At 43.4% G+C, this 24,441-nt stretch overlaps 2 protein-coding genes across 2 annotated transcripts in view; one reads left to right on the top strand and one right to left on the bottom strand.

The window, feature by feature from the left end:
- Positions 1 to 1,216: 1,216 nt before the first annotated feature.
- LOC106591654 (phospholipid phosphatase-related protein type 3) lies at positions 1,217 to 8,614 on the top strand (the record flags this gene model as incomplete). The annotated part of the gene is made up of 11 exons (XM_045697766.1): positions 1,217 to 1,688; positions 2,257 to 2,363; positions 2,559 to 2,744; positions 2,848 to 2,974; positions 4,916 to 5,111; positions 5,310 to 5,367; positions 5,541 to 5,714; positions 5,962 to 6,174; positions 6,249 to 6,475; positions 6,566 to 7,025; positions 8,048 to 8,614. Coding segments are annotated over exons 2-11 (2,292 nt in total), but the record flags the coding sequence as incomplete, so codon positions are not given.
- A 6,538-nt stretch (positions 8,615 to 15,152) lies between these two features.
- LOC106595577 (glutamate receptor ionotropic, NMDA 3B) overlaps positions 15,153 to 24,441 on the bottom strand; it is a 60,757-nt gene continuing 51,468 nt past the window's right edge. Inside the window, exons 16-20 of the mRNA XM_045696709.1 lie at positions 22,391 to 22,463; positions 19,384 to 19,548; positions 18,951 to 19,018; positions 16,474 to 16,715; positions 15,153 to 16,075 (exon numbers count right to left, since the gene is read on the bottom strand). Coding sequence (XP_045552665.1) covers positions 15,153 to 16,075; positions 16,474 to 16,715; positions 18,951 to 19,018; positions 19,384 to 19,548; positions 22,391 to 22,463 — 1,471 coding nt within the window. The remainder of the gene's footprint in view (positions 16,076 to 16,473; positions 16,716 to 18,950; positions 19,019 to 19,383; positions 19,549 to 22,390; positions 22,464 to 24,441) is intronic.

Raw genomic sequence — 24,441 nt, 5'->3', positions numbered from 1 at the left:
TTGCCCTGCCACATGGACAGGCAGAAGATATCAATAGAGCTACTGATTGCTGTGGTATTTCTGGTGACCAGGCTGCATTTACAGAGAATACAGGTAGAGATAGAATCATATATTTAGTGCTGGTAGGTTGGAGTCTTCTCTGTTGTCTGCAGGCTAGTGCTGATAGGTTGGAGTCTTCTCTGTTGTCTGTAGGCTAGTGCTGATTGGTTGGAGTTTTCTCTGTTGTCTGCAGGCTAGTGCTGATAGGTTGGAGTCTTCTCTGTTGTCTGCAGGCTAGTGCTGATAGGTTGGAGTCTTCTCTGTTGTCTGCAGGCTAGTGCTGATAGGTTGGAGTCTTCTCTGTTGTCTGTAGGCTAGTGCTGATAGGTTGGAGTCTTCTCTGTTGTCTGCAGGCTAGTGCTGATAGGTTGGAGTCTTCTCTGTTGTCTGCAGGCTAGTGCTGATAGGTTGGAGTCTTCTCTGTTGTCTGTAGGCTAGTGCTGATAGGTTGGAGTCTTCTCTGTTGTCTGTAGGCTAGTGCTGATAGGTTGGAGTCTTCTTTATATGTATTTGTGTGTGAGTGAGCGATGAGTTTATTAGCCACCCAGCTGTGACCAGTCCAGGCGAAAAGGGTGTGTGTGTGTGTGTGTGTGTGTGTGTGTGTGTGTGTGTGTGTGTGTGTGTGTGTGTGTGTGTGTGTGTGTGTGTGTGTGTGTGTGTATTTATAACCGTGGGAGAAAGGTTTGCATGTGTACATGTCATGGTAAATCAGACAGTCAGAGGCAGAAGATGTGTGAGCGCGCATCTGTGAGCACGTTTGTTGAATGAAGAGACGCAAATACACACCGCAGCAGCAGTCACAGGCACGTGGTCAGAACCCAACCCAACCCCACCCTACTGGGCTAGGTCTACACAAAATAAAACTAACAAAATACGAAAAGAGGAAGAGAGATGGGGGGATCAGAATCATTTGGCCTAAAATGAATAGCCTTTACATTTAAAATAGAATGTTCTAAAAGGGGAATATATTCGAAGAAACACTCAGAATCAAACAGACACACATGCTTTCACTCATGCACGCGCATACCCAAACACGCACCAAAATCCATCGCTTTGTTTTGCCCAGCTTTATGGTGGTGGTGGACTACCATTAGGAATTTGGAGTGGTGAGAGGAGGGGCGTTTGTGTGTGTGTGAAGGAGCAGTCGGTCTCCTCCCCTCGTCTCCCCCGCCCTCTCGCGCCCCCCATGCCTTTGTGTGCGCGAGGCTCTCTGTGAGCGGCGGTCCTTCAAGTGAGATATCGGTTCGTTTCTGAGCGCTGTTTGAGTTTGTGTGGGCTGTTCGAACATAGCGTGGCTGACGGGGACTGGGGCGAACCGGTAGAAGGCACGTGAAACCTCGGAGTCTATCCACACACGCGCGATCAGAAGGGAAAATAACGGAGAAATAGCGAATATAGGACTTTCCCCTTTCGTCTTACCCATCTATCCATTCTCCCTTTATCATTCTACCGTCCTCTCTATCCGCGGAGAATCTGACCACCCTAAACAACCTTATGTGTGTGTATGTGTGTTTTGGGGGCGTAAAACAACTGGCAGCGCGTGAAGATGGATTAACGTTTGAACGGAAAACTGGAGCAGCACGCTAGACCTCGGCGAGGGGGGAGGGCAAGACGGGCCTCTGCTAACACACACAACCCGCGGGACAGAGGTAATTCAGCACTCTGTGTGTGTGTGTGTGTGTGTGTGTGTGTGGGGAGGAGAGGCAAGGCGGGGTGAGTTTGACACTAGTGCCTGAGAGAATCAGTGGTTCTAAATCAGGACAGGTTTTTCTCTCTCTCTCTCTGAGTTCAGGACCATGCAGTGGACAGCGCCATAGTTACAGTAGAATAACTCCGGGCTAAAGGAGGGAGCTGTGTGTCAACTCCCTGCTTCTTTCTCTCTGAGTTACTGTAACTATGGCACTGTCCTGTGTCCACTCCATTGTCCTGAATTTAGAGAACGAGTTAGAGAGAACAAAGAGAGAGCGATGTGGGAAACAGAGATAGCACACCATTGAGGCGTGTGTGTGTGTGTGTTCTGATGTTCCGTTCATTTGGAGTTGAGGGACCAACACAACAGATGTTCGCTTCGGTTTGCTGCAAAGGACCAGTCCATGTGGAAGTAGTATCAGAATATGACTTAACAAGCTGATACTGTGCAACAACGCCTCTGTAATGTATGCCACCTGGAACGCCACCAGTGTGATGACTAACTCCTCCCCTTCTGTCTGTCCCTAGACTCTGATTGGACCAACACCAGGATGATGTCGTCACCAAAAGCCAAGACCAAGAAGAAACCTCCCAAAGACAGCATGACACTTCTACCATGCTTCTACTTCATTGAGGTGTGTGTACTGCATTTAATGTATACCACTCACTATGGCTGTTAGTAAGATAATATCTCCCTCTTACCTCTCTCCCTTTCTCTCTCTCTCTCTCTCCTTTGCTCACTCGCTCCCTCCCTCTCTCTCTCTCTCGCTCTCTGTGTCTGTCTGTCTCTCTCTCTGTCTCTCTCTCTCTCTCTCTCTCTTTCTGTCTAGCTCCCCATCGTCCTCTCCTCCCTTGTCTCTCTCTACTTCATGGAGTTGACAGACCTGTTGTCCCCGGCGACCCCTGGGTTCCATTGCTATGACCGTGACCTGTCGTTGCCCTACCTGGAGACAGGAGACGAACTGATCCCTCTGCTGATGTTGCTGAGCCTGGCCTTCGCAGGACCGGCTGCCTCGGTTAGTACACACACCGTCAAAACCTACAATCAATAGGCTCTGATCAATGAACAGCCTATCAGCATCAGGGTGCGTGACTAATTGTGTGTGTGTGTGTGAATAGATCATGCTGGGTGAAGGGCTGGTGTATTGTTACCAGTCCAGAGTCAAACAGAGGAAAGCTGAAGGATCCATCATTGCTGGAGGGTGTAACTTCAACTCCTTCCTACGGAGGACTGTTCGCTTTGTTGGTACGTACCTGTTATTTACGCTTGAATCCTCAAATGCGAGTGAACAGGTGCACATTTCAGATAGTAATGATAGCCCAGGGAGAGAATCTACTTCAGAGAGTAATGCTAGCCCAGGGAGAGAATCTACTTCAGAGAGTAATGCTAGCCCAGGGAGAGAATCTACTTCAGGGAGTAATGATAGACCAGGGAGAGAATCTACTTCAGATAGTAATGATAGCCCAGGGAGAGAATCTACTTCAGGGAGTAATGATAGCCCAGGGAGAGAATCTACTTCAGGGAGTAATGATAGCCCAGGGAGAGAATCTACTTCAGGGAGTAATGATAGCCCAGGGAGAGAATCTACTTCAGGGAGTAATGATAGTCTAGGGAGAGAATCTACTTCAGGGAGTAATGATAGCCTAGGGAGAGAATCTACTTCAGAGAGTAATGATAGACTAGGGAGAGAATCTACTTCAGAGAGTAATGATAGACCAGGGAGAGAATCTACTTCAGGGAGTAATGATAGTCTAGGGAGAGAATCTACTTCAGGGAGTAATGATAGCCCAGGGAGAGAATCTACTTCAGGGAGTAATGATAGACCAGGGAGAGAATCTACTTCAGGGAGTAATGATAGCCCAGGGAGAGAATCTACTTCAGGGAGTAATGATAGTCCAGGGAGAGAATCTACTTCAGGGAGTAATGATAGCCCAGGGAGAGAATCTACTTCAGGGAGTAATGATAGACCAGGGAGAGAATCTACTTCAGGGAGTAATGATAGTCTAGGGAGAGAATCTACTTCAGGGAGTAATGATAGACCAGGGAGAGAATCTACTTCAGGGAGTAATGATAGCCCAGGGAGAGAATCTACTTCAGGGAGTAATGATAGTCTAGGGAGAGAATCTACTTCAGAGAGTAATGATAGCCTAGGTAGAGAATCTACTTCAGGGAGTAATGATAGCCTAGGGAGAGAATCTACTTCAGGGAGTAATGTTAGCCTAGGGAGAGAATCTACTTCAGGGAGTAATGATAGTCCAGGGAGAGAATCTACTTCAGGGAGTAATGATAGCCTAGGGAGAGAATCTACTTCAGGGAGTAATGATAGCCCAGGGAGAGAATCTACTTCAGGGAGTAATGTTAGTCTAGGGAGAGAATCTACTTCAGAGTGTAATGATAGACCAGGGAGATAATCTACTTCAGAGAGTAATGCTAGTCTAGGGAGAGAATCTACTTCGGAGAGTAATGCTAGTCTAGGGAGAGAATCTACTTCGGAGAGTAATGCTAGTCTAGGGAGATAATCTACTTCGGAGAGTAATGCTAGTCTAGGGAGATAATCTACTTCAGAGAGTAATGCTAGTTTAGGGAGAGAATCTACTTCAGAGAGTAATGCTAGTTTAGGGAGAGAATCTACTTCAGAGTGTAATGATAGCCCAGGGAGATAATCTACTTCAGAGAGTAATGCTAGTCTAGGGAGAGAATCTACTTCAGGCCTGTTCCAGTTAAAACAAGAAGTTGAGAACAAGGGAGAGAGATGTAGAGGGAATGAGGACAGACGAGACGTCTTCAGATGTTTCAGATAACTCTTACCTGGTGCATGCTCCTCCCTCCCTACCCCTCTCTCCTTCTCCATCCCTTCTCCCTGTCTCCCCCCCTCTCCTCCTCCATCCCTTCTCTCTGTCTCCCCCCTCTCTCTCCTCCTCCATCCCTTCTCCCTGTCTCCCCCCTCTCTCCTTCTCCATCCCTTCTCCCTGTCTCCCCCCTCTCTCTCCTTCTCCATCCCTTCTCCCTGTCTCCCCCTCTCTCTCCTCCTCCATCCCTTCTCCCTGTCTCCCCCTCTCTCCTCCTCCATCCCTTCTCCCTGTCTCCCCCTCTCTCCTCCTCCATCCCTTCTCCCTGTCTCCCCCTCTCTCTCCTCCTCCATCCCTTCTCCCTGTCTCCCCCTCTCTCCACCTCCTTCTCCCCCAGGTGTTCATGTATTTGGTCTCCTGGCAACAGCTCTAATGACAGACATCATCCAATTGGCTACTGGTTATCCCACCCCTTTCTTCCTGACTGTCTGTCAGCCCAATTACACGCTGCCTGGGATATCATGTGACCAGAACAATTACATCACACAGGACATCTGCTCTGGGAAAGATCTGTATGCCATCCTGTCAGCCAGGTAACACACACACACACACACACACACACACACACACACACACACACACACACACACACACACACACACACACACACACACACACACACACACACACTTTGTGTTCTCCAGCTTCAATAACACCTCCACCTCTCTTTCTCTCTCTCTGCATCACATCTCCCTCTCGCTCCTCTCCTCTCTCTCTCTCCTTCTCTTCAGGAAAACATTTCCGTCCCAGCATGCAACGCTCTCTGGCTTTGCTGCTGTCTACATCTCTGTAAGCACTGACAGCTACTAACTTGTCTGCCTGTCTGTCTGACTTTATGAAGATGCATTTGAAGTTAAAATTGGAAACAATACCATCTGCAATAGTTCTAACTTTGTGTGTGTGTGTGTGTGTGTGTGTGTGTGTGTGTGTGTGTGTGTGTGTGTGTGTGTGTGTGTGTGTAGATGTATTTGAACAGTGTGATCAGCAGTAGTACTAAGTTGGTGAAGCCGGTGCTGGTGTTTGGATACTGTCTGGCTGCAGGCATAGCCGGACTGACTCAGATCACACAACACCGCTGCCATCCCAGAGACGTCTATGTTGGCTACGCCATAGGAGCTGGCATAGGAGTCTACCTGGTGAGTGTGTGTGTGTGTGGGGGGGGGGGGGTCGACTTTGTGTTTTTGTGTGTGTACGACTTTGTGTGCGTCTGGGGGGGTAGACTGAGAAAGAGACAGAGAGAGAGATGGGAATTAATAATCTTTTAAGAGTTCTCAGGGGGAGAATTTCACAGTTCTTTTTTAGAAAACCTGTCTCAACAAATTTCACGCTTCTATCTCTCTCTCTATCGCTATCTCCACCTCTCCTTCCCCTCCCTCCCTCTAGTCTCTGTATGCAGTAGGTAACTTCAGGTCATCCGAGGAGGACTGCCTCCCCCAGCCTGTCCGGAGGGCTGCCTCTCCCCCCCAGCAGCAGAGGGAGGTGGTGGTGAGGGGACGAGCCCAGAGAGGTCATGCTTCTCAGCACGGCTCTCTGTACCGCAGCAAGACACCCAGACCCTCAGACAGCAGGGAGGAACTGGGGACTGGACGCTGCAAGGTAAGAGATGAAGGGAGAGAGGATATGTATTAGTGGTTAGTATTAGTAGTTAGCCACGCTATGTTGTTCTGTAGGTTCGTAGGGAGAAGGCCAGCGTAGCATCTCTGAAGAGGGCCAGTGCTGACGTGGAGCTCCTGGCACCCCGCGGCCCCATGGGAAAGGAAACCATGGTAACATTCAGCAATACCTTACCCCGCGTCGCCAACGGCAGCAGCAGCACCTCGCCCCCCGGAGACGACCCCTCCAACCAGCGTCACATGACCTTCCACCTGTCCTTCGACCCCCGCAGGTCACAACCAAGGTACGTTTGTGACTAGTGTGTGTTGTAGGTGTGTGTCATACCACCCTGGTATTAATCGTCAAGTCAAACATATCATGTGTGATCTGTCAGGCTGCGACCACCGCTGGTGCAGGAGTGGAGACAGCAGCGCTCTACGGAGAGACGGAGCGAGGAGGAGGGAGAGACGGACGGATCTGGCGGAGGAGAGGGAAGTGCAGGAGGAGGGGGTGAGGCAGGGGAGACAGGGGTGATGAATCCTCCCTCCCTCTATCCGACGGTACAGTCAGCCAATAGAGCCGTTGCCATGGCTACCCCAGCGCCAGCCCCACTGGTGCATATCCCTAAGGAGGGGATTAGACACCCCCCTACTGTCTCCCCTCTACCTCCTACGGTCTCCCCTTTGCCTCCTTATGTCTCCTCTCTACCTCCCCCCGTCTCCCCTAAGAGCGCGGTGACGCGTGCCAAGTTGATGTCACTTAACCAGGGAGGGGAACGAGCCAGGGAGGGGCCTATCCCTGTGACGACTCCTCGTGTGCCCACCCAGCCGCCCAATCAGCCGCGAGTGGCGCAGGTGAGCTAAATATCAAATCTGAGTTAGCTAAAATGAACTGTTACATTCTAACAAGCTGAAGTAACTAGCTAAATGAACTGTTACATTCTAACAAGCTGAAGTAACTAGCTAAATAAACTGTTGATTTACATTCTAACTAGCTGAAGTAACTAGCTAAATGAACTGTTGATTTACATTCTAACTAGCTGAAGTAACTAGCTAAATGAACTGTTGATTTACATTCTAACTAGCTGAAGTAACTATCTAAATGAACTGTTGATTTACATTCTAACTAGCTGAAGTAACTAGCTAAATGAACTGTTTATTTACATTCTAACTAGCTGAAGGAACTAGCTAAATGAACTGTTACATTCTAACTAGCTGAAGTAACTAGCTAAATGAACTGTTTATTTACATTCTAACTAGCTGAAGTAACTTGCTAAATTAACTGTTGATTTACATTCTAACTAGCTGAAGTAACTAGCTAAATGAACTGTTACATTCTAACTAGCTGAAGGAACTAGCTAAATGAACTGTTACATTCTAACTAGCTGAAGTAACTAGCTAAATGAACTGTTGATTTACATTCTAACTAGCTAAATGAACTGTTGATTTACATTCTAACTAGCTGAAGTAACTAGCTAAATGAACTGTTTATTTACATTCTAACTAGCTGAAGGAACTAGCTAAATGAACTGTTACATTCTAACTAGCTGAAGTAACTAGCTAAATGAACTGTTTATTTAAATTCTAACTAGCTGAAGTAACTAGCTAAATGAACTGTTTATTTACATTCTAACTAGCTGAAGTAACTAGCTAAATGAACTGTTGATTTACATTCTAACTAGCTGAAGTAACTTGCTAAATTAACTGTTGATTTACATTCTAACTAGCTAAATGAACTGTTGATTTACATTCTAACTAGCTGAAGTAACTAGCTAAATGAACTGTTGATTTACATTCTAACTAGCTAAATTAACTGTTGATTTACATTCTAACTAGCTGAAGGAACTAGCTAACTGTCTCCTCTGTTCATCCTATAGGTCATTGCCATGTCCAAGCAGCATGGACCAATCAGCTCCTCTGCCAAGGGCTCTGACTCCGCCTCTTCATGTGGGGGAGGGTCTTCAACAGGAAGCTCTGAGTCTCCGTACTACCGGGTCCCCTCTGACCATGACAGCCACACCGGGAGTGTTACCGGGAGCGTTACTGGGAGCGTTACCGGGAGTATTGTCACCATAGACGCTCACGCCCCTCATCACCCTGTGGTCAGGGTGTCTAGCAGTGCCAGTACCGGGAGTAACGGGACCCTGGGGGCCAGAGTAACAGCTGACAGTAACGGGACCCCCTGGGAACGGAGGAACACCACCAGCGGGAGCCTGGGGAGCGTCGGTGAGCACGGCCAGAGGGGGGCGCTGCAGCGCCAGGAGAAAGTCACCGCACCGGAATATCGGGAATACCGAACACTTCCTGTGAAATCAGACTCTATCTGTTCCTCCTCTCCCAGCCAGACGGATCCCTCCCCCCTGCCTCCCCCTCCTCACCCCATCTCCTCTCCACTCCCTCCCTTCTCTTCCTCCACCCTGCCTCCCCCTCCTCACCCCATCTCCTCTCCACTCCCTCCCTTCTCTTCCTCCACTCTACCTCCACCTCCTCAGCCCATCTCCTCCCCCCTGCCTCCCCCTTCTCCCACCTTCTACTCCCCCCTCCCTCCCCCTCCTCCCCCCTTCTACTCCCCCCCTCCCTCCCCCTCCTCATCCAGATCTGCTGTTGGACAGTTACTCTCCCCCCCTCCCCCGCTCTATGACCCTCCCCCGCCGGCCCACTGTCTCAGCCCACAGCCGCGCTGATCAAGAAGTCTATTACAAGACCATGCAGACAGAGAGGAGATTATAACGCGACATAGAGGCGTTATAATAGACAGTAACACTACTAAAAACAGACTATGAGGTTAGAAGAGAACATATGGGAACTTATAGAGCAAGAGGTTATAAGACGACATAGAGCAGTTAATATAGACAGTAGTACCACTACGTAACCATACAGTCAGGGGACGTAATTAAATGTGACACAGTTTGGGGAGACCTAACAGTCAGGGGAAGTTATTAAATGTGACACAGTTTGGGGAGACCTAACAGTCAGGAGAACTACTACATGACTTAAATGAGTGAGAGGAGGTTATGAGACAACTTAGGAGTTAAAATATAATATAATGGAGGTTATAACTTGGCATAGAGGATTGACAATAATCAAGAACACTACTTCAATACTGAGAAAGGGTCATGATGGAAACAGACAAATAGCTGTTCCACAAGACACTGCAGAGTAGGAGAAGGACATGAGATGACTTAAAGGAGTTAAGATGCGACATAACAGCAAAACCTACAAGACACTGCAGAGTAAGACTTGGGAGGACTGTTAAGTCAAGGTCTAACAGTAGTGGAGGTTATAACGCGACATAGAACACTGCTAAGTCAGGGTCTAACAGTGGAGGTGGAGCGTGTCTGAGGGAAGGTCTTCAGGAGCATGGAGACTGGATCACTGAAGACAACAGAAACTATAGCATCTCTAGTAGTTGGTTTACCACCGACTACTATCTGACTAGAATACAACTATGCTGACTATACTCACCAGCTGTACTATACTATACTGTATATAGGATCTCTCTCAGGTTTCCATTCCACTGACTTACTGTAGAGATGAAGAAGAGGAGGGGAAAAGGAGGAAGGAAAGTGAACATCTTGGAGAGGATTACGACAGTAAACAAAGAGGGGGAGACAAAGGCTGGAGGGGACAATTGGCTTAACAATGTGAACAGATCAACACACTCACACACACACACACACACACACACACACACACACACACACACACACACACACACACACACACAATAGCTGCGGAAAGTAGTTTGGTGGTGGGGGTCCGCGCTACAGACCGCTAATACAGTGCACTACTTTTATGAAAATTGAAAATTAAGGATTTTAGATTTTTCACACACACACACAGAGACTCAACCAACCACCTCCAATTGTATAAAATTACATGCAATAATATCAATTATTTTTAAGCTAATTTGTGGCTAATCAAATCCCCACTGACAATACATTAACATAAATGTTGACAAAAGACTGTATAGACTTGTGGGTGTGGTCTGTGTGCATCGGTTGCCTAGTAGCAGAATGACTTTTTGTTCTGTAGTGGATATCCTCTTTTGATAATAGAACTGTTGAATACTGGTGTTAGTCTGCATGTGTGTGTATGTGTGTGAGAGTGTGTCTGTCTTGCATGTGTGTTTATGTGTGTGAATGAGTGTATTCTACTTCATTGTGTTTCTATGAACTTGCATTATGACTTCTAAGAAACAGAAATGCTGCATTTTCCAGAGATGTCCTTTATTTACCTTTTTGTTTTTATTACCAATGTAAATACTAATATTATATTACTGTCCTTTTTCATGGGCTACTGTTTTTTTAAACTTGTGTTTCCAGGTAATGGCTATAAACTCCTTGACTAAGAAAACATTGATTTGTAAATTCATTGAAGTTTGTGTGACTGACCCGCATTGATGGTTTATGTATCTCAAGACCGTGTTAGCCCACTGAGCTGAAGCATAGACATTAGGTTAGAGGAGTCTTAGTTGTCAAGAATACCGCTGTTATCCCTGGAGTAGTGAAAAGGATCCTCTATTGATACGCACACACACACACACACACACACACACATACACATACACACACACACACACACACACACACACACACACACACAAGGATGTGGGTTGTTATAAGATATCTTTAATGAATTCTACTATTGGTTAGTCCCTGCAAACCCCTTTATAAAATCTATACTCCTGAGAGAGAGAGAGAGAGAGAGAGAGAGAGAGAGAGACGAGAGAGAAAGAGAAGGAAGAGGTAAAGAGAGAAGTGTAGAGGGAGAGGAGATAGAGCGAGGGAAGGAGGAGAGAGAGTTAGCCCCCCCCCCTCCCAGTGAGTCAGTCCTGGTTGACTATCCCTAGGGCCCTCACCATCTGGCCTCTATACACACACACACTCCATCACAGACGTCTCAACGCTCTGCAGCAGTGTGTGTGTGTGTGTAGAGCTGTCCGGAGGTCTGAAGTGGCCTTCATTTGAGGAGTGATTCAACAGAACAACACAAAGGCCTCTGCTCTGCCTGTCTCAAACCCTTCTCTCTGTCTGTCCATATCTTTCTCTCTCTACTGTCTGTCTAGATCTTTCTCTCTCTACTGTCTGTCCATATCTTTCTCTCTCTACTGTCTGTCTCAAACCCTTCTCTCTGTCTGTCCATATCTTTCTCTCTCTACTGTCTGTCTAGATCTTTCTCTCTCTACTGTCTGTCCATATCTTTCTCTCTCTACTGTCTGTCTCAAACCCTTCTCTCTGTCTGTCCATATCTTTCTCTCTCTACTGTCTGTCTAGATCTTTCTCTCTCTACTGTCTGTCTCAAACCCTTCTCTCTGTCTGTCCATATCTTTCTCTCTCTACTGTCTGTCTAGATCTTTCTCTCTCTACTGTCTGTCCATATCTTTCTCTCTCTACTGTCTGTCCATATCTTTCTCTCTCTACTGTCTGTCCATATCTTTCTCTCTCTACTGTCTGTCTAGATCTTTCTCTCTCTACTGTCTGTCTAGATCTTTCTCTCTCTACTGTCTGTCCATATCTTTCTCTCTCTACTGTCTGTCTCAAACCCTTCTCTCTGTCTGTCCATATCTTTCTCTCTCTACTGTCTGTCTAGATCTTTCTCTCTCTACTGTCTGTCCATATCTTTCTCTCTCTACTGTCTGTCTCAAACCCTTCTCTCTGTCTGTCCATATCTTTCTCTCTCTACTGTCTGTCTCAAACCCTTCTCTCTGTCTGTCCATATCTTTCTCTCTCTACTGTCTGTCCATATCTCTCTCTCTCTACTGTCTGTCCATATCTTTCTCTCTACTGTCTGTCTTAATTTCTTTCTCTCTCTACTGTCTGTCCATACCTCTCTCTCTCTACTGTCTGTCCATACCTCTCTCTACTGTCTGTCCATATCTCTTACTGTCTCTACTGTCTGTCCATACCTTTCTCTCTCTACTGTCTGTCCATATCTTTCTCTTTCTACTGTCTGTCCATATCTTTCTCTCTACTGTCTGTCCATATCTTTCTCTATTGTCTGTCCATATCTTTTACTGTCTCTACTGTCTGTCCATATCTTTCTCTCTCTGTCTGTCCATATCTCTTACTGTCTCTACTGTCTGTCCATATCTTTCTCTACTGTCTGTCCTAATTTATTTTTCTCTCTACTGTCTGTCCATATCTCTTACTGTCTCTACTGTCTGTCCATATCTTTCTCTACTGTCTGTCCTAATTTATTTTTCTCTCTACTGTCTGTCCATATCTCTTACTGTCTCTACTGTCTGTCCATACCTTTGTTTATTGTCTGTCCATATCTCTTACTGTCTCTACTGTCTGTCCATATCTTTCTCTCTCTACTGTCTGTCCATATCTCTCTCTACTGTCTGTCCATATCTCTCTCTACTGTCTGTCCATATCTCTTACCTTCTCTACTGTCTGTCCATATCTTTCTCTCTACTGTCTGTACATATCTCTTACCTTCTCTACTGTCTGTCCATATCTTTCTCTCTCTACTGTCTGTCCATGTCTTTCTCTCTCTACTGTCTGTCCTAATTTCTTTCTCTCTCTACTATCTCTCTCTACTGTCTGTCCATCTCTCTCTCTCTCTACTGTCTGTCCATATCTTTCTCTCTCTACTGTCTGTCCATATCTTTCTCTACTGTCTGTCCATATCTTTCTCTTCTGTCTGTCCATATCTCTTACTGTCTCTGTCTGTCCATATCTCTCTACTGTCTGTCCATATCTCTCTACTGTCTGTCCATATCTTTCTCTCTCTACTGTCTGTCCATATCTTTCTCTCTCTACTGTCTGTCCATACCTCTCTCTCTCTACTGTCTGTCCATACCTCTCTCTACTGTCTGTCCATATCTCTTACTGTCTCTACTGTCTGTCCATATCTCTTACTGTCTCTACTGTCTGTCCATATCTCTTACTGTCTCTACTGTCTGTCCATATCTCTTACTGTCTCTACTGTCTGTCCATATCTCTTACTGTCTCTACTGTCTGTCCCTATCTCTTACCTTCTCTATTGTCTGTCCACATCTTTCTCTCTCTACTGTCTGTCCATATCTTTCTCTCTCTACTGTCTGTCCATATCTCTTACTGTCTCACTTCTCACAGAGATATGAAGAGACGGAGATGGAGAGAGAACAACAGAGTGATGCAGAAAGATATATTTGAGGATGTGTGGGTTAATATGTGTGTTCTAACATGAGTGACTAAGACTAAAATATCCTGCAGGCTTCACCACACAGACCAGGGTCACTGGGAATGGGGACCGTGTGTGTGTTTGTGTGTGTATATGTGGGTGTCTACGTGTGTGTGGGTGTCTACGTGTGTGTGTGTGTATATATTCCCCTACCTCTGCTCCGTATGCCTGAGTAAATATGTCAATATGTCAGATGTATAACATCCATACATTTAGATACAACTGTTGTCTGACCTCATTTTGTTCACTGTGACACACACACACGTGCACACTCACACACACACACTTGTACAGATGAGATACATCTGAGCTTTGATTCATACGAGTGAGGCGCAGCAGTGTTCTAATTGCTCGTTAGGATGATGTAATCAGAGCGTGTGATTTTGGGTGGATTAACGATGAGAGGTTTCTCTTTTAATTTCACAGCGAATTACTATAACTGGGTGATTGTGTCTGTGTGTGTGCATGCTTTTATGTGTGAGTATGTGTTGGGGGGGTGGGGTCTAAGTGTTGCTAAATATCACAGAATTGTGGGAAAGGCATGGAATGAAAATTGTTACTACTATGATGGTGAAATAATCTATTCCTTCTCATCCATCAAATAATGTTTCAGTTGCTTAGTTGAATAGGTTGTGAGTGTGTGTGTGTGTGTGTGTGTGTGTGTGTGTGTGTGTGTGTGTGTGTGTGTGTGTGTGTGTGTGTGTGTGTGTGTGTGTGTGTGTGTGTCTGTGTGCGAGTGAGAGAGAGATCCAGGCACCACCTTGTGGTATAGACTGTCATTACAGTCTGTGGTAATTCGTTCCATTAAAACCAGTATATAAATGTTTAATTTCAAAATATGGAAATGATATACAACAACATGATACGAGTCCCAATAATATGCTGATACAATTCTGTTGTGTGTGAGAATGAGACGTATAGCTGTTGTTATAGGCAGCATTATGGGACACCGAACACGACCCATCAACACCAGAACAACATATCTACAACACTCCTCAGTCCTCGACAGGTAACCTAGCAACCTGCATCTCTTGTAGAACACCTGCTATAGGCTCAAATACAACCGCCTTTTCTCTTTCCACATCCACCTTTTTCGTTCACTTCCAGGCTCGACTATTGTTACTGTATAGTTACATTTGACACCACCATCACATCCAACACACAAATTCCATGAAAGTAAATTCAATTCAACTGCATAGTGTCAAACCAACTCAAGGTCCTTATAGAGGATCAGTCAGGACAATGACAGTGGACACGTGTAGTTTGCCCTCTGGGATAGCCGATTCTTACCCGGTTGGGCAGACATAGCACTTGATTGAACATTTAGGAGCCCCATGTGTACCTTGAATGCCCCACTCAGAGCTGACTACAGACCTGGGGTGTATACATTAGTAACATTAGTCACAAACCATTGCAACAGAAACCGTTCACACTTTCTGCAACGATAACAAGAGATTCTATTGGGCAAATTCAGGTAGGTCCCTTCCCGTTTTGTTCTGTTTGCTTCTGTTTGGTTCCTAGTGAATACAACCCGGGGGTAAGAGATGAAGAGAGAGAGGTATTAGTAGTTAGAAACAAAAAGGAAACACACCTAGTGGAGACAAACAGTAGATGGGTAAAGTTCTGATCAGACATTTGTTTTAACAGACAGCAGCCGTTGACATCAGAGGACCAGGGCTACATCTCTGTCATTGTTTTTTAAAACGGTCTGATTTATTTCATCCGCTGCCTTGTAAATCATTTGGACCTGTTAGATTCTTTTCCAGCCTTCTGATTGGTCTTTTGTGTTCTAATAAATAACCTATCAAACGACTAACACAAGCTCTTCTGGATGTCCACAGGGGCGGGACGTTCTCTAACCAGATTCCCACTGGATTGGCTAGCTCTCAATCTGTCCAGACTAGCCCCTGTCCGTGTTTGGACAGTTCTCCCCCTTTCCTTGTCTTTCACTGCACCTGATTGCCTGGCTCTTCCTCTCTCCAGACTGGTGGAGTTACGTGATTGGACAGTTCTTTCTCCCTGCAGTGTATTGACAGCACCTGATTGGTTGGTTGTCCCTCTGTCCAGGCTGGCAGAGGTTTTTGATTGGATCTCTCTCCTCCTCTGTAGGATGTTCAGAGCTTCTGATTGGCTGTTCCTCCCTGTCTGCAGAATGTTGGAGGCATGTGATTGGCTGCTCCCATTTCCGTCCAGGCTTTTTGATTGGTCGTCTCTGTCTCTCTCAGTTTCTGATTGGTGTAACAGTCTGTCCCTGTCTGTGTCCTGTCTGGCTGTTTGTCTCACAGTGGAACTGTCCCTGCTTGTCCTGTCTCGGTCTCTGTTTCTGTCCAGGCTGCTACAGTGGTTTGATCTGCCACTCATCCCTTTCTCCTGGTTGATCCCCTCTTTCTCTTCCTTGGTTCTATCTTTCTCTGCGTTGGTTCTCGCTCTCTCCAGGCTTTGTGACTGGGCAACCTTGTCTTTCTCCAGTTTGACAGCAGTAGCTGTGCTCTGGTTCATTTTATGGTTCTCCAGGCAGGTCTGTATCTCGGCCCTCCTGGCCACGGCGTCTCTCAGCTGAGCTGTGAACGTCTCGATCCTCCCCTGGACCTCCTGGAGCTCTCCCTCCCACAGGAAGGCCTGGCTGCCTGGGTTCCCCAGGGGAGGCAGGGCCAGACCAGAGGAGGCCAGGGCTGATGCTGGGCCACCGTTAGCATGCAGGCTAACCTGAGGAGGAGCTAAACCACCCAGACACCCTGGAACAGACAGGGGAAGACGGAAACTTTGTGTGACCTTTTCTCTGAACCTCATTGAAGGGAATGTGATTTGTGGATTCAAATAAAGCATGTAAAGTGTGTGTGTGGTTTGGTTTAACTATCCTTGTGGGTCCCATAAGTTCTAGTAAAGGATAGTAAAACAAGGAACATTTTGGGGACATTTCTCAGATCCCCACAGGGAAAATTTGTATTTTAGGCTTAGTGGTTAGGTTTAGGGTTAGAACTAGGGTTAAGAGATAGGGTTAGCTTTAGGTTTAGGGTTAGGTGTTAAGGTTAGGTTAAGGATTAGGGGTTAGGGAAAATAGGATTTTGAATGGGAATAAATGTTTTGGTCCCCACAAGGACGGTAAAACAAATGTGTGTGTTAAAGTGTGTACCTCCCAGGCCATGTCGCCCCACCATGCCAGGCCGTCCCCAGAACGAGGCGGTGTGTGTGTGTAGACGGTAGCTGTGTAGGCTCTCCAGATCAAAGTGGACCCTCTTGTTCTCCTTGATGTCCCGGGCAAGAGAGGAGGGCTGAGGAGGAGTGGGGGCAGGCAGGGGGGAAGACAGGGGAGGAGGAGAGCGAGGCTGCCGGTGTCTGTGGAGGCTGCAGCTGTCAGAGACACAAGGGGAGGGACTGGGGGAGAGAGTGAGAGAGAGAGAAAGAGAGGTAATATTGACAATATTGATAACCTATACTGTAATATAAATAGTATTGATAAACTATACTCTAATATAGATATTATTGATAACCTATACTGTAATATAGAGAGTATTGACAACCTATACTGTAATATAGATATTATTGATAACCTATACTGTAATATAGACAGTATTGATAACCTATACTGTAATATAGACAGTCTTGATAACCTATACTCTAATATAGATAGTATTGATAACCTATACTGTAATATAGACAGTATTGATAACCTATACTGTAATATAGACAGTATTGATAACCTATTCTGTAATATAGACAGTATTGATAACCTATACTTTAATATAGATAGTATTGATAATCTACACTGTAATATATATATATTATTGATAACCTATAAATATTTCCGATAACCTACACTGTAATGTAGAGAGTATTGATAAACTATACTGTAATATAGACAGTATTGATAACCTACAGTGTAATTTAGATATTATTGATTACCTGTACTGTAATATAGATAGTTTTAATAACCTATGCTGCAAAATAGATAGCATTGATAACCTATACTGTAGTATAGACAGTATTGATAACCTATAATGTAGTATAGACAGTATCGATAACCTATACTGTAATATAGATAGTATTGATAACCTATAATGTAATATTGCCAGTATTGATAACCTATACTATAATATAGACAGTATTGATAACCTATACTCTAATGTAGATAGTATTGATAACCTATACTCCAATATAGACAGTATTGATAACCTATACTCTAATGTAGATAGTATTGATAACCTATACTCTAATGTAGATAGTATTGATAACCTATACACTAATATAGACAGTATTGATAACCTATACTGTAAAATAGATAGTAGTTAAAACCTACACTGTAATATAGATGGTATTGATAACCTATACATTAATATAGACAGTATTGATAACCTATACTGTAAAATAGATAGTAGTTATAACCTACACTGTAATATAGACAGTGTTGATAACCTATAATGTAATATAGAGTAATGATAACCTATAATTTAATATGAAGTGTTGCTAACCTATTGTGTAATTTATAAATGATTGATTACCTATACTGTAGAATAGATAGTATTGATAACATATACTGTACTATTGACAGTATTGATGACTTATACTGTAATATAGATAGTATTGATAACCTATAATGTAATATTGACAGTATTGATAACCTATACCATAATATAGACAGTATTAATAACCTATACTATAATATAGATAGTATTGATAATCTATACCGTAATATATATATATATATATATATATATATATTATTGATAACCTATAATGTAATATAAATATTTTTGATAACCTATACTGTAATATAGAGAGTATTGATAAACTATACTGTAATATAGACATTATTGATAACCTATAGTGTAATTTAGATATTATTGATTACCTATACTGTAGTATAGATAGTTTTGATACCCTATGCTGCAAAATAGATATTATTGATAACCTATACTGTAGTATAGATAGTATTGAGAACCTATACAGCAATATAGATAGTATTGATAGCCTATACTGTGATATAGACAGTATTGATAACCTATACTCTAATGTGGACAGTATTGATAAACTATACTTTAATATAGACAGTATTGATAACCTATACTATAATATAGACAGTATTGATAACCTATACTCTAATGTAGACAGTATTAATAACCTATACTCTAACATAGACAGTATTTATAACCTATACTCTAATATAGATAGTATTGATAACCTATACTATAATATAGACAGTATTGATAACCTATACTCTAATGTAGACAGTATTAATAACCTATACTCTAACATAGACAGTATTTATAACCTATACTCTAATATAGATAGTATTGATAACCTATACTATAATATAGACAGTATTGATAACCTATACTCTAATGTAGACAGTATTGATAACCTATACTCTAACATAGACAGTATTTATAACCTATACTCTAATATAGATAGTATTGATAACCTATACTATAATATAGACAGTATTGATAACCTATACTCTAATGTAGACAGTATTGATAACCTATACTCTAACATAGACAGTATTTATAACCTATACTCTAATATAGACAGTATTGATAACCTATACTCTAACGTGGACAGTATTGATAACCTATACTCTAATATAGATAGTATTGATCAGTGTTTCTCTACTTGTGGTCCAGGCCAATCAACTCTTTCCCTACGTCCTCGTAAGGGGTGTTCAGGGCTCGATGGATCTTCTGTTAACAGATAGATGATACAACACAGATGAGAAAACATTCACTCAATAAAGATCACCTTGATAACATCACCATGTTAAGATCACAGTGGTACGATCACCTTGTTAAGATCACAGTGGTAAGATCACCTTGTTAAGATCACAGTGGTAAGATCACCTTGTTAAGATCACAGTGGTAAGATCAACTTGATAAGAACTTTTTAAAAGTGTGAAATTCTAATTATCTTAGATAATATAACAGCTTGGTGGCTTGCTATAGATCTAGTTATTGAGTGTGTGTGTGTGTGTGTGTGTGTGTGTGTGTGTGTGTGTGTGTGTGTGTGTGTGTGTGTGTGTGTGTGTGTGTGTGTGTGTATACGTACATACCTGGCTGGTATGCAACCAGTAGGTGAGTGTGTGTGACCGTCGTAGCCGGGGCAGGGCTAGGTGATAGAAGGTGTGTTCAGCTGCCAAGGTAAAGATGGCTCCAACCACCCCCACACACAACATCACAAACAGGCCTGAGAAATGATCTATCCCCATCGATAAATTCTGGGAGAGAGAGAGAGTCAGAAAGAGGGAGAGAGAGGGTGTGAGAGAGGGAGAGAGAGAGGGAGAGTGAGAGAACGAGAGAGAGAGAGAGAGAGAAAGAGGGAGAGAGAGGGTGTGAGAGAGGGAGAGTGAGAGAACGAGAGAGAGAGAGAGAGAAAGAGGGAGAGAGAGATATATTGCGCAAGAGAGGGTTAGAGAAAGGGAGAGAGAGGGAGAGAGAGAGAGAGAGAGAGAGAGAGAGAGAGAGAGAGTTATATTGAGCAAGAGAGGGTTAGAGAAAGGGAGAGAGAGGGAGAGTGAGAGAGAGAGAGAAAGAGGGAGAGAGAGATATATTGCGCAAGAGAGGGTTAGAGAAAGGGAGAGAGAGGAAAGAGAGTATTTATTATTAGGTTCCGTAGTTAGCTGCTGCTGACAAATAAAATACATATTATACATAAATATACAGACATTGCACTACATTTACATGACCATTTATCCATTCAGCAGACGCTCCCATCCAGAGAAACCCACAGCTCGTGCATTCATCTTAAGAAAGCCAAGCGAGACAACCACATATAACAGTCGTATCCCAACCATGAATCATATACATAATAAAATGCAAAATACAATACAAAATGCATTAAATGGTCTATGTGTCTCTTCACAGTCCCCATTTTGCCGTAAGGTATGAGGTTGACTGTGGTTCCAACAGTGGCCACTGGATGGCAGAGTGAACCAATAGTTCCACTTTCTCCGTCACCTGACATCATCACAACACTGGCTCAGTAAAACTCGAGTCAGTTGCTCGAGTTTCAAGTGATGACCTTAAAGGGGCAATCTGCAGTTGCTACATACATTTTGGACATAAATGAATGATATGTATCTATTGATTGCCCCCCTAATGCATCATGAGCTTAGTTCAACTGTCGTACCCCATCAAAACACTATTTATTTAACCCTTATTTTACCAGGTAAGTTGACTGAGAACACATTCTCATTTACAGCAACGACCTGGGGAATAGTTTCAGGGGAGAGGAGGGGGATGAATGAACCAATTGTAAACTGTGGAGGATTAGGTGGCCATGATGGTATTAGGGCCTGATTGGGAATTTAGCCAGGACACCGGGGTTACCACCCCTACTCTTATGATAAGTGCCATGGGATCTTTACTGACCACAGAGAGTCAGGACACCCATTTAACATCCCTTCCGAAAGACAGCACCCTACACAGGGCAATGACCCCAATCACTGCCCTGGGGCATTGAGATATTTGTTTTTTTTAGACCAGAGGAAAGAGTGCCTCCTACTGGTCATCCAACACAACTTCCAGCAACATCTGGTCTCCCATCCAGGAACCAACCCTGGTTAGCTTCAGAAGCCAGCCAGCAGTGAGATGCTGGGTGGTATGCTGTAAGGTGATACGCTGTAGGGTGGTATGCTGCTGGCTGTAAAATACTAGCTTGTTTTACTCCAATGTTTGTAAACATAGTAAATGTAAACAAACACTATATAACCTCAAAAATGTAGATATCATGGATGGTCAGTCCTAGCATCCATAGCGCTGTCTATGAATTTGAGAGTGGTTAGATTTCTCCAGCCCCGTCCCTCAGCTTTTTACTGAAACAGGGGAGAGCATTTCATTTTAGTTTCAACTGCAGATTGCCCCTTTAAAGAAGGTAGGAAGTATTCAAACAGGGCCATGTCCTTCTCTCTCTGCCATCCCATAATAACCATCTCCATCCCCATGATCTACAGGGACACAAGTCGTCTGACCAGAACGAATAGCACACATACACCCACACATACACTCATTCATGCATGCCGCACGCACGCACAGCCTCTATGGGCAACTACAAGTACATTTATCAGGCAAAACACTGCCATCGTTTCTCTGTCTATTTCCTCCAGAAGCACCTGGAACGACACAAGGTGAAGTGAGCCACCCAATGTGACCCAGAGGTACACCTTGGATCGTTGACTTCTGTCCTGCCTCATGTTGTTATTCTGTAGAACTACCTCAAGTCTGCTCTATGTATTCTAACTTCTGAATAAATATGAAGAATATCATCCCTCTGATACAGAGAGTTTCTCATGGCCCTAAGCCTTCCTCTCTCTGGGGAGAGGCTGTAGTAGTAAACACCATCACACGCACACACACGCACACACACACACACACACACACACACACACACACACACACACACACACACACACACACACACACACACACACACACACACACACACACACACACACACACACACACACACACACACACACACACACACACACACACACTGCAGATTTTATCTCATATGCCAAGGACTAGAAGTGGGAGTGAAGGTAAAAGAGTCTTTGCCAGCAGCTATATATCAGGTCTGTAGATAGGAGTGTGTGTGTGTGTGTGTGTGTGTGTGTGTGTGTGTGTGTGTGTGTGTGTGTGTGTGTGTGTGTGTGTGTGTGTGTGTGTGTGTGTGTGTGTGTGTGTGTGTGTGTGTGTGTGTGTGTGTGTGTGATGGTGTGTGTGTGTGTGTATATATATGTGCCTGGAAGCGAGTCCTGTTTGTCTCTGTCCCAGCGGGAGGCTGAGATATGGGACTAGTATGCTGGCTGGGCTGGCTGTATACCAACACTATGGGGGAAGCAGGTGTGTGTTTGTGATTGTGAAGAAGGAGTACCATTTTGTCAGCTAAATCTATGAGGAGTCTGTCTGGCAGTTAGAGGTCAGACAGAGGTCAGACAAACACAGACACCACAGAATATAAAAAGAGTTTGGTTGTTGTGGTTTCTGTCGACTATGACCTTAAACACACACACTTACACACACACACACACACACACACACACAAACACACACACTCACCTCAGTGTTAGTGAAAACTCGCTTCCCACATGGCACCACCTTGTACCATTTCTCATGTAATATGTCCATGAACCTGGAACAAGACGTCATGTTAATACTAGTGCTAGTGTTATTTCTCCCATGGGCAAACAAATTCAAAAGGGGTGATGCTTTTAATTAACAGTAATTTTGATCCAAATGTGCAATTTGTCCAAACAGATCATCAAGGTAGATGGATTATTTTAAATATGTTATTGGACAATAAACAGATATGGCTTATTAACCTATACGGTCCGAATAATGATGATCCAAGCTTCTTTGAAAATATATATAAGAATTGATCAACTCTACAAGCAACACTAGACTCTATTATTATGGTGGGAGATTTTAATACGGTCTTAAATACCTCCATGGACCAGAAAGGAAATCACACTACAAACTATCACCCTCAGGCACTTAAGGAAATCATGAATGTCATGGCTATATTGGAATTAGTGGATATATGGAGACTTAAATACCCTGACCTAGTGAGATATACATGGCGGAGGATTAATCAAGCATGTCGTCTTGACTACTTTCTTATGCCATTCTCTCTGGCACCAAAAGTTTAAAAAGTGTTGATAGGGGACAGAATGCGGTCGGATCAACACATAATTGGCATATATATTACTCTTACAGAATTCCCAGTGGGCGAGGATATTGGAAATTTAACCAAAGCCTACTAGATGATACATTGTTTAGAACTAGGACAGAAGAATTTATAACTGACTTTTTCAGACATAACATAGGTACAGCAGAGCCCCTTATTGTATGGGACACTTTTAAATGTGCCTTTACAGGCCATGCAATTCAGTACTCATCTATAAAACAAAAGCAATTTAGACCAAGAGTCCATATTAACAAAGGAAATTGAAGGACTAACAGTACAGATAGTTAGCAATAAAAACTGTACTATAGAGGCACAGAATAAGTTAGAGGAAAAACAAAAAGAAATGGAGGAACATATTCAAGAAAGATCCAGTGTAATATATTATAAAAAATAAAGCAAACTGGATGGAATATGGGGAAAAATGCACCAAATTATTTTTCAATCTTCAACAAAGAAATGCTACCAAAATAATTGTATTAAAACTTGTTACAAATGATGGAGTCACGCATGATTCATGGAATGATATTTTGAAAAAGGAAGTAAAGTACTTTAAGAATATGTTTTCGTTTCAGTCTCCTCCATCTCCACTAGCTGAAACTAATTGTATGGATTTTTTCCCTAATAATAATGTAAAACTAACATCTGTACAGAAAGACTCATGTGAAGGCCAAATTACAGAGGAGGAACTTCTTGATGCAATTAAAGCCTTTAAGGCTGGGAAAACTTCACGGCTGGATGGCATACCAGTGGAAGAATACAAAGCTTTTTTTGATATACTCAGAGGACCATTATTAGCATGTTTTAACCACTCCTATATAAATGGTAGATTATCAGACACGCAACAAGAAGGTCTGATATCATTATTACTGAAACAAGACCCAAGTGGTATATATAAAGATCCAGTCCATTTAAAAAATTGGAGACCTCTTACACTTCTGTGTTGTGATGCAAAAATCCTATCAAAATACTTGCTGCATAGAATTTAAAAAGTATTGTCAGATATTATTCATCCTAATCAGACAGGTTTTTTGCATGGACGGTACATTGGAGATAATATAAGACAAGTACTGGAAACAATAGAATACTATGAAATATCGGGGACACCAGGCCTGGTTTTGAAAAGGCTTTTGATAAAGTACGACTGGAGTTTATATATAAATGCCTAGAATATTTCAATTTTGGGGAATCTCTTATAAAATGGGTTAAAGTTATGTATAGTAACCCTAGGTGTAAAATAGTAAATAATGGCTACATCTCAGAAAGTTTTAAACTATCTAGAGGAGTAAAACAAGGTTGTCAACTATCGGTATATTTATTTATTATTGCCATCGAAATGTTAGCTGTTAAGATTAGATCAAACAATAATATTAAGGGATTACAAATCCGTGGCTTAAAAACGAAGGTGTCATTGTACGCCGATGAT

Source organism: Salmo salar, chromosome ssa16 (assembly GCF_905237065.1).
Source record: "Salmo salar chromosome ssa16, Ssal_v3.1, whole genome shotgun sequence".
Classification (NCBI taxonomy): domain Eukaryota; kingdom Metazoa; phylum Chordata; class Actinopteri; order Salmoniformes; family Salmonidae; genus Salmo; species Salmo salar.
The sequence above is the reverse complement of the archived record's forward strand: the minus strand, read 5'-3'. Positions and strand labels throughout refer to the sequence as shown.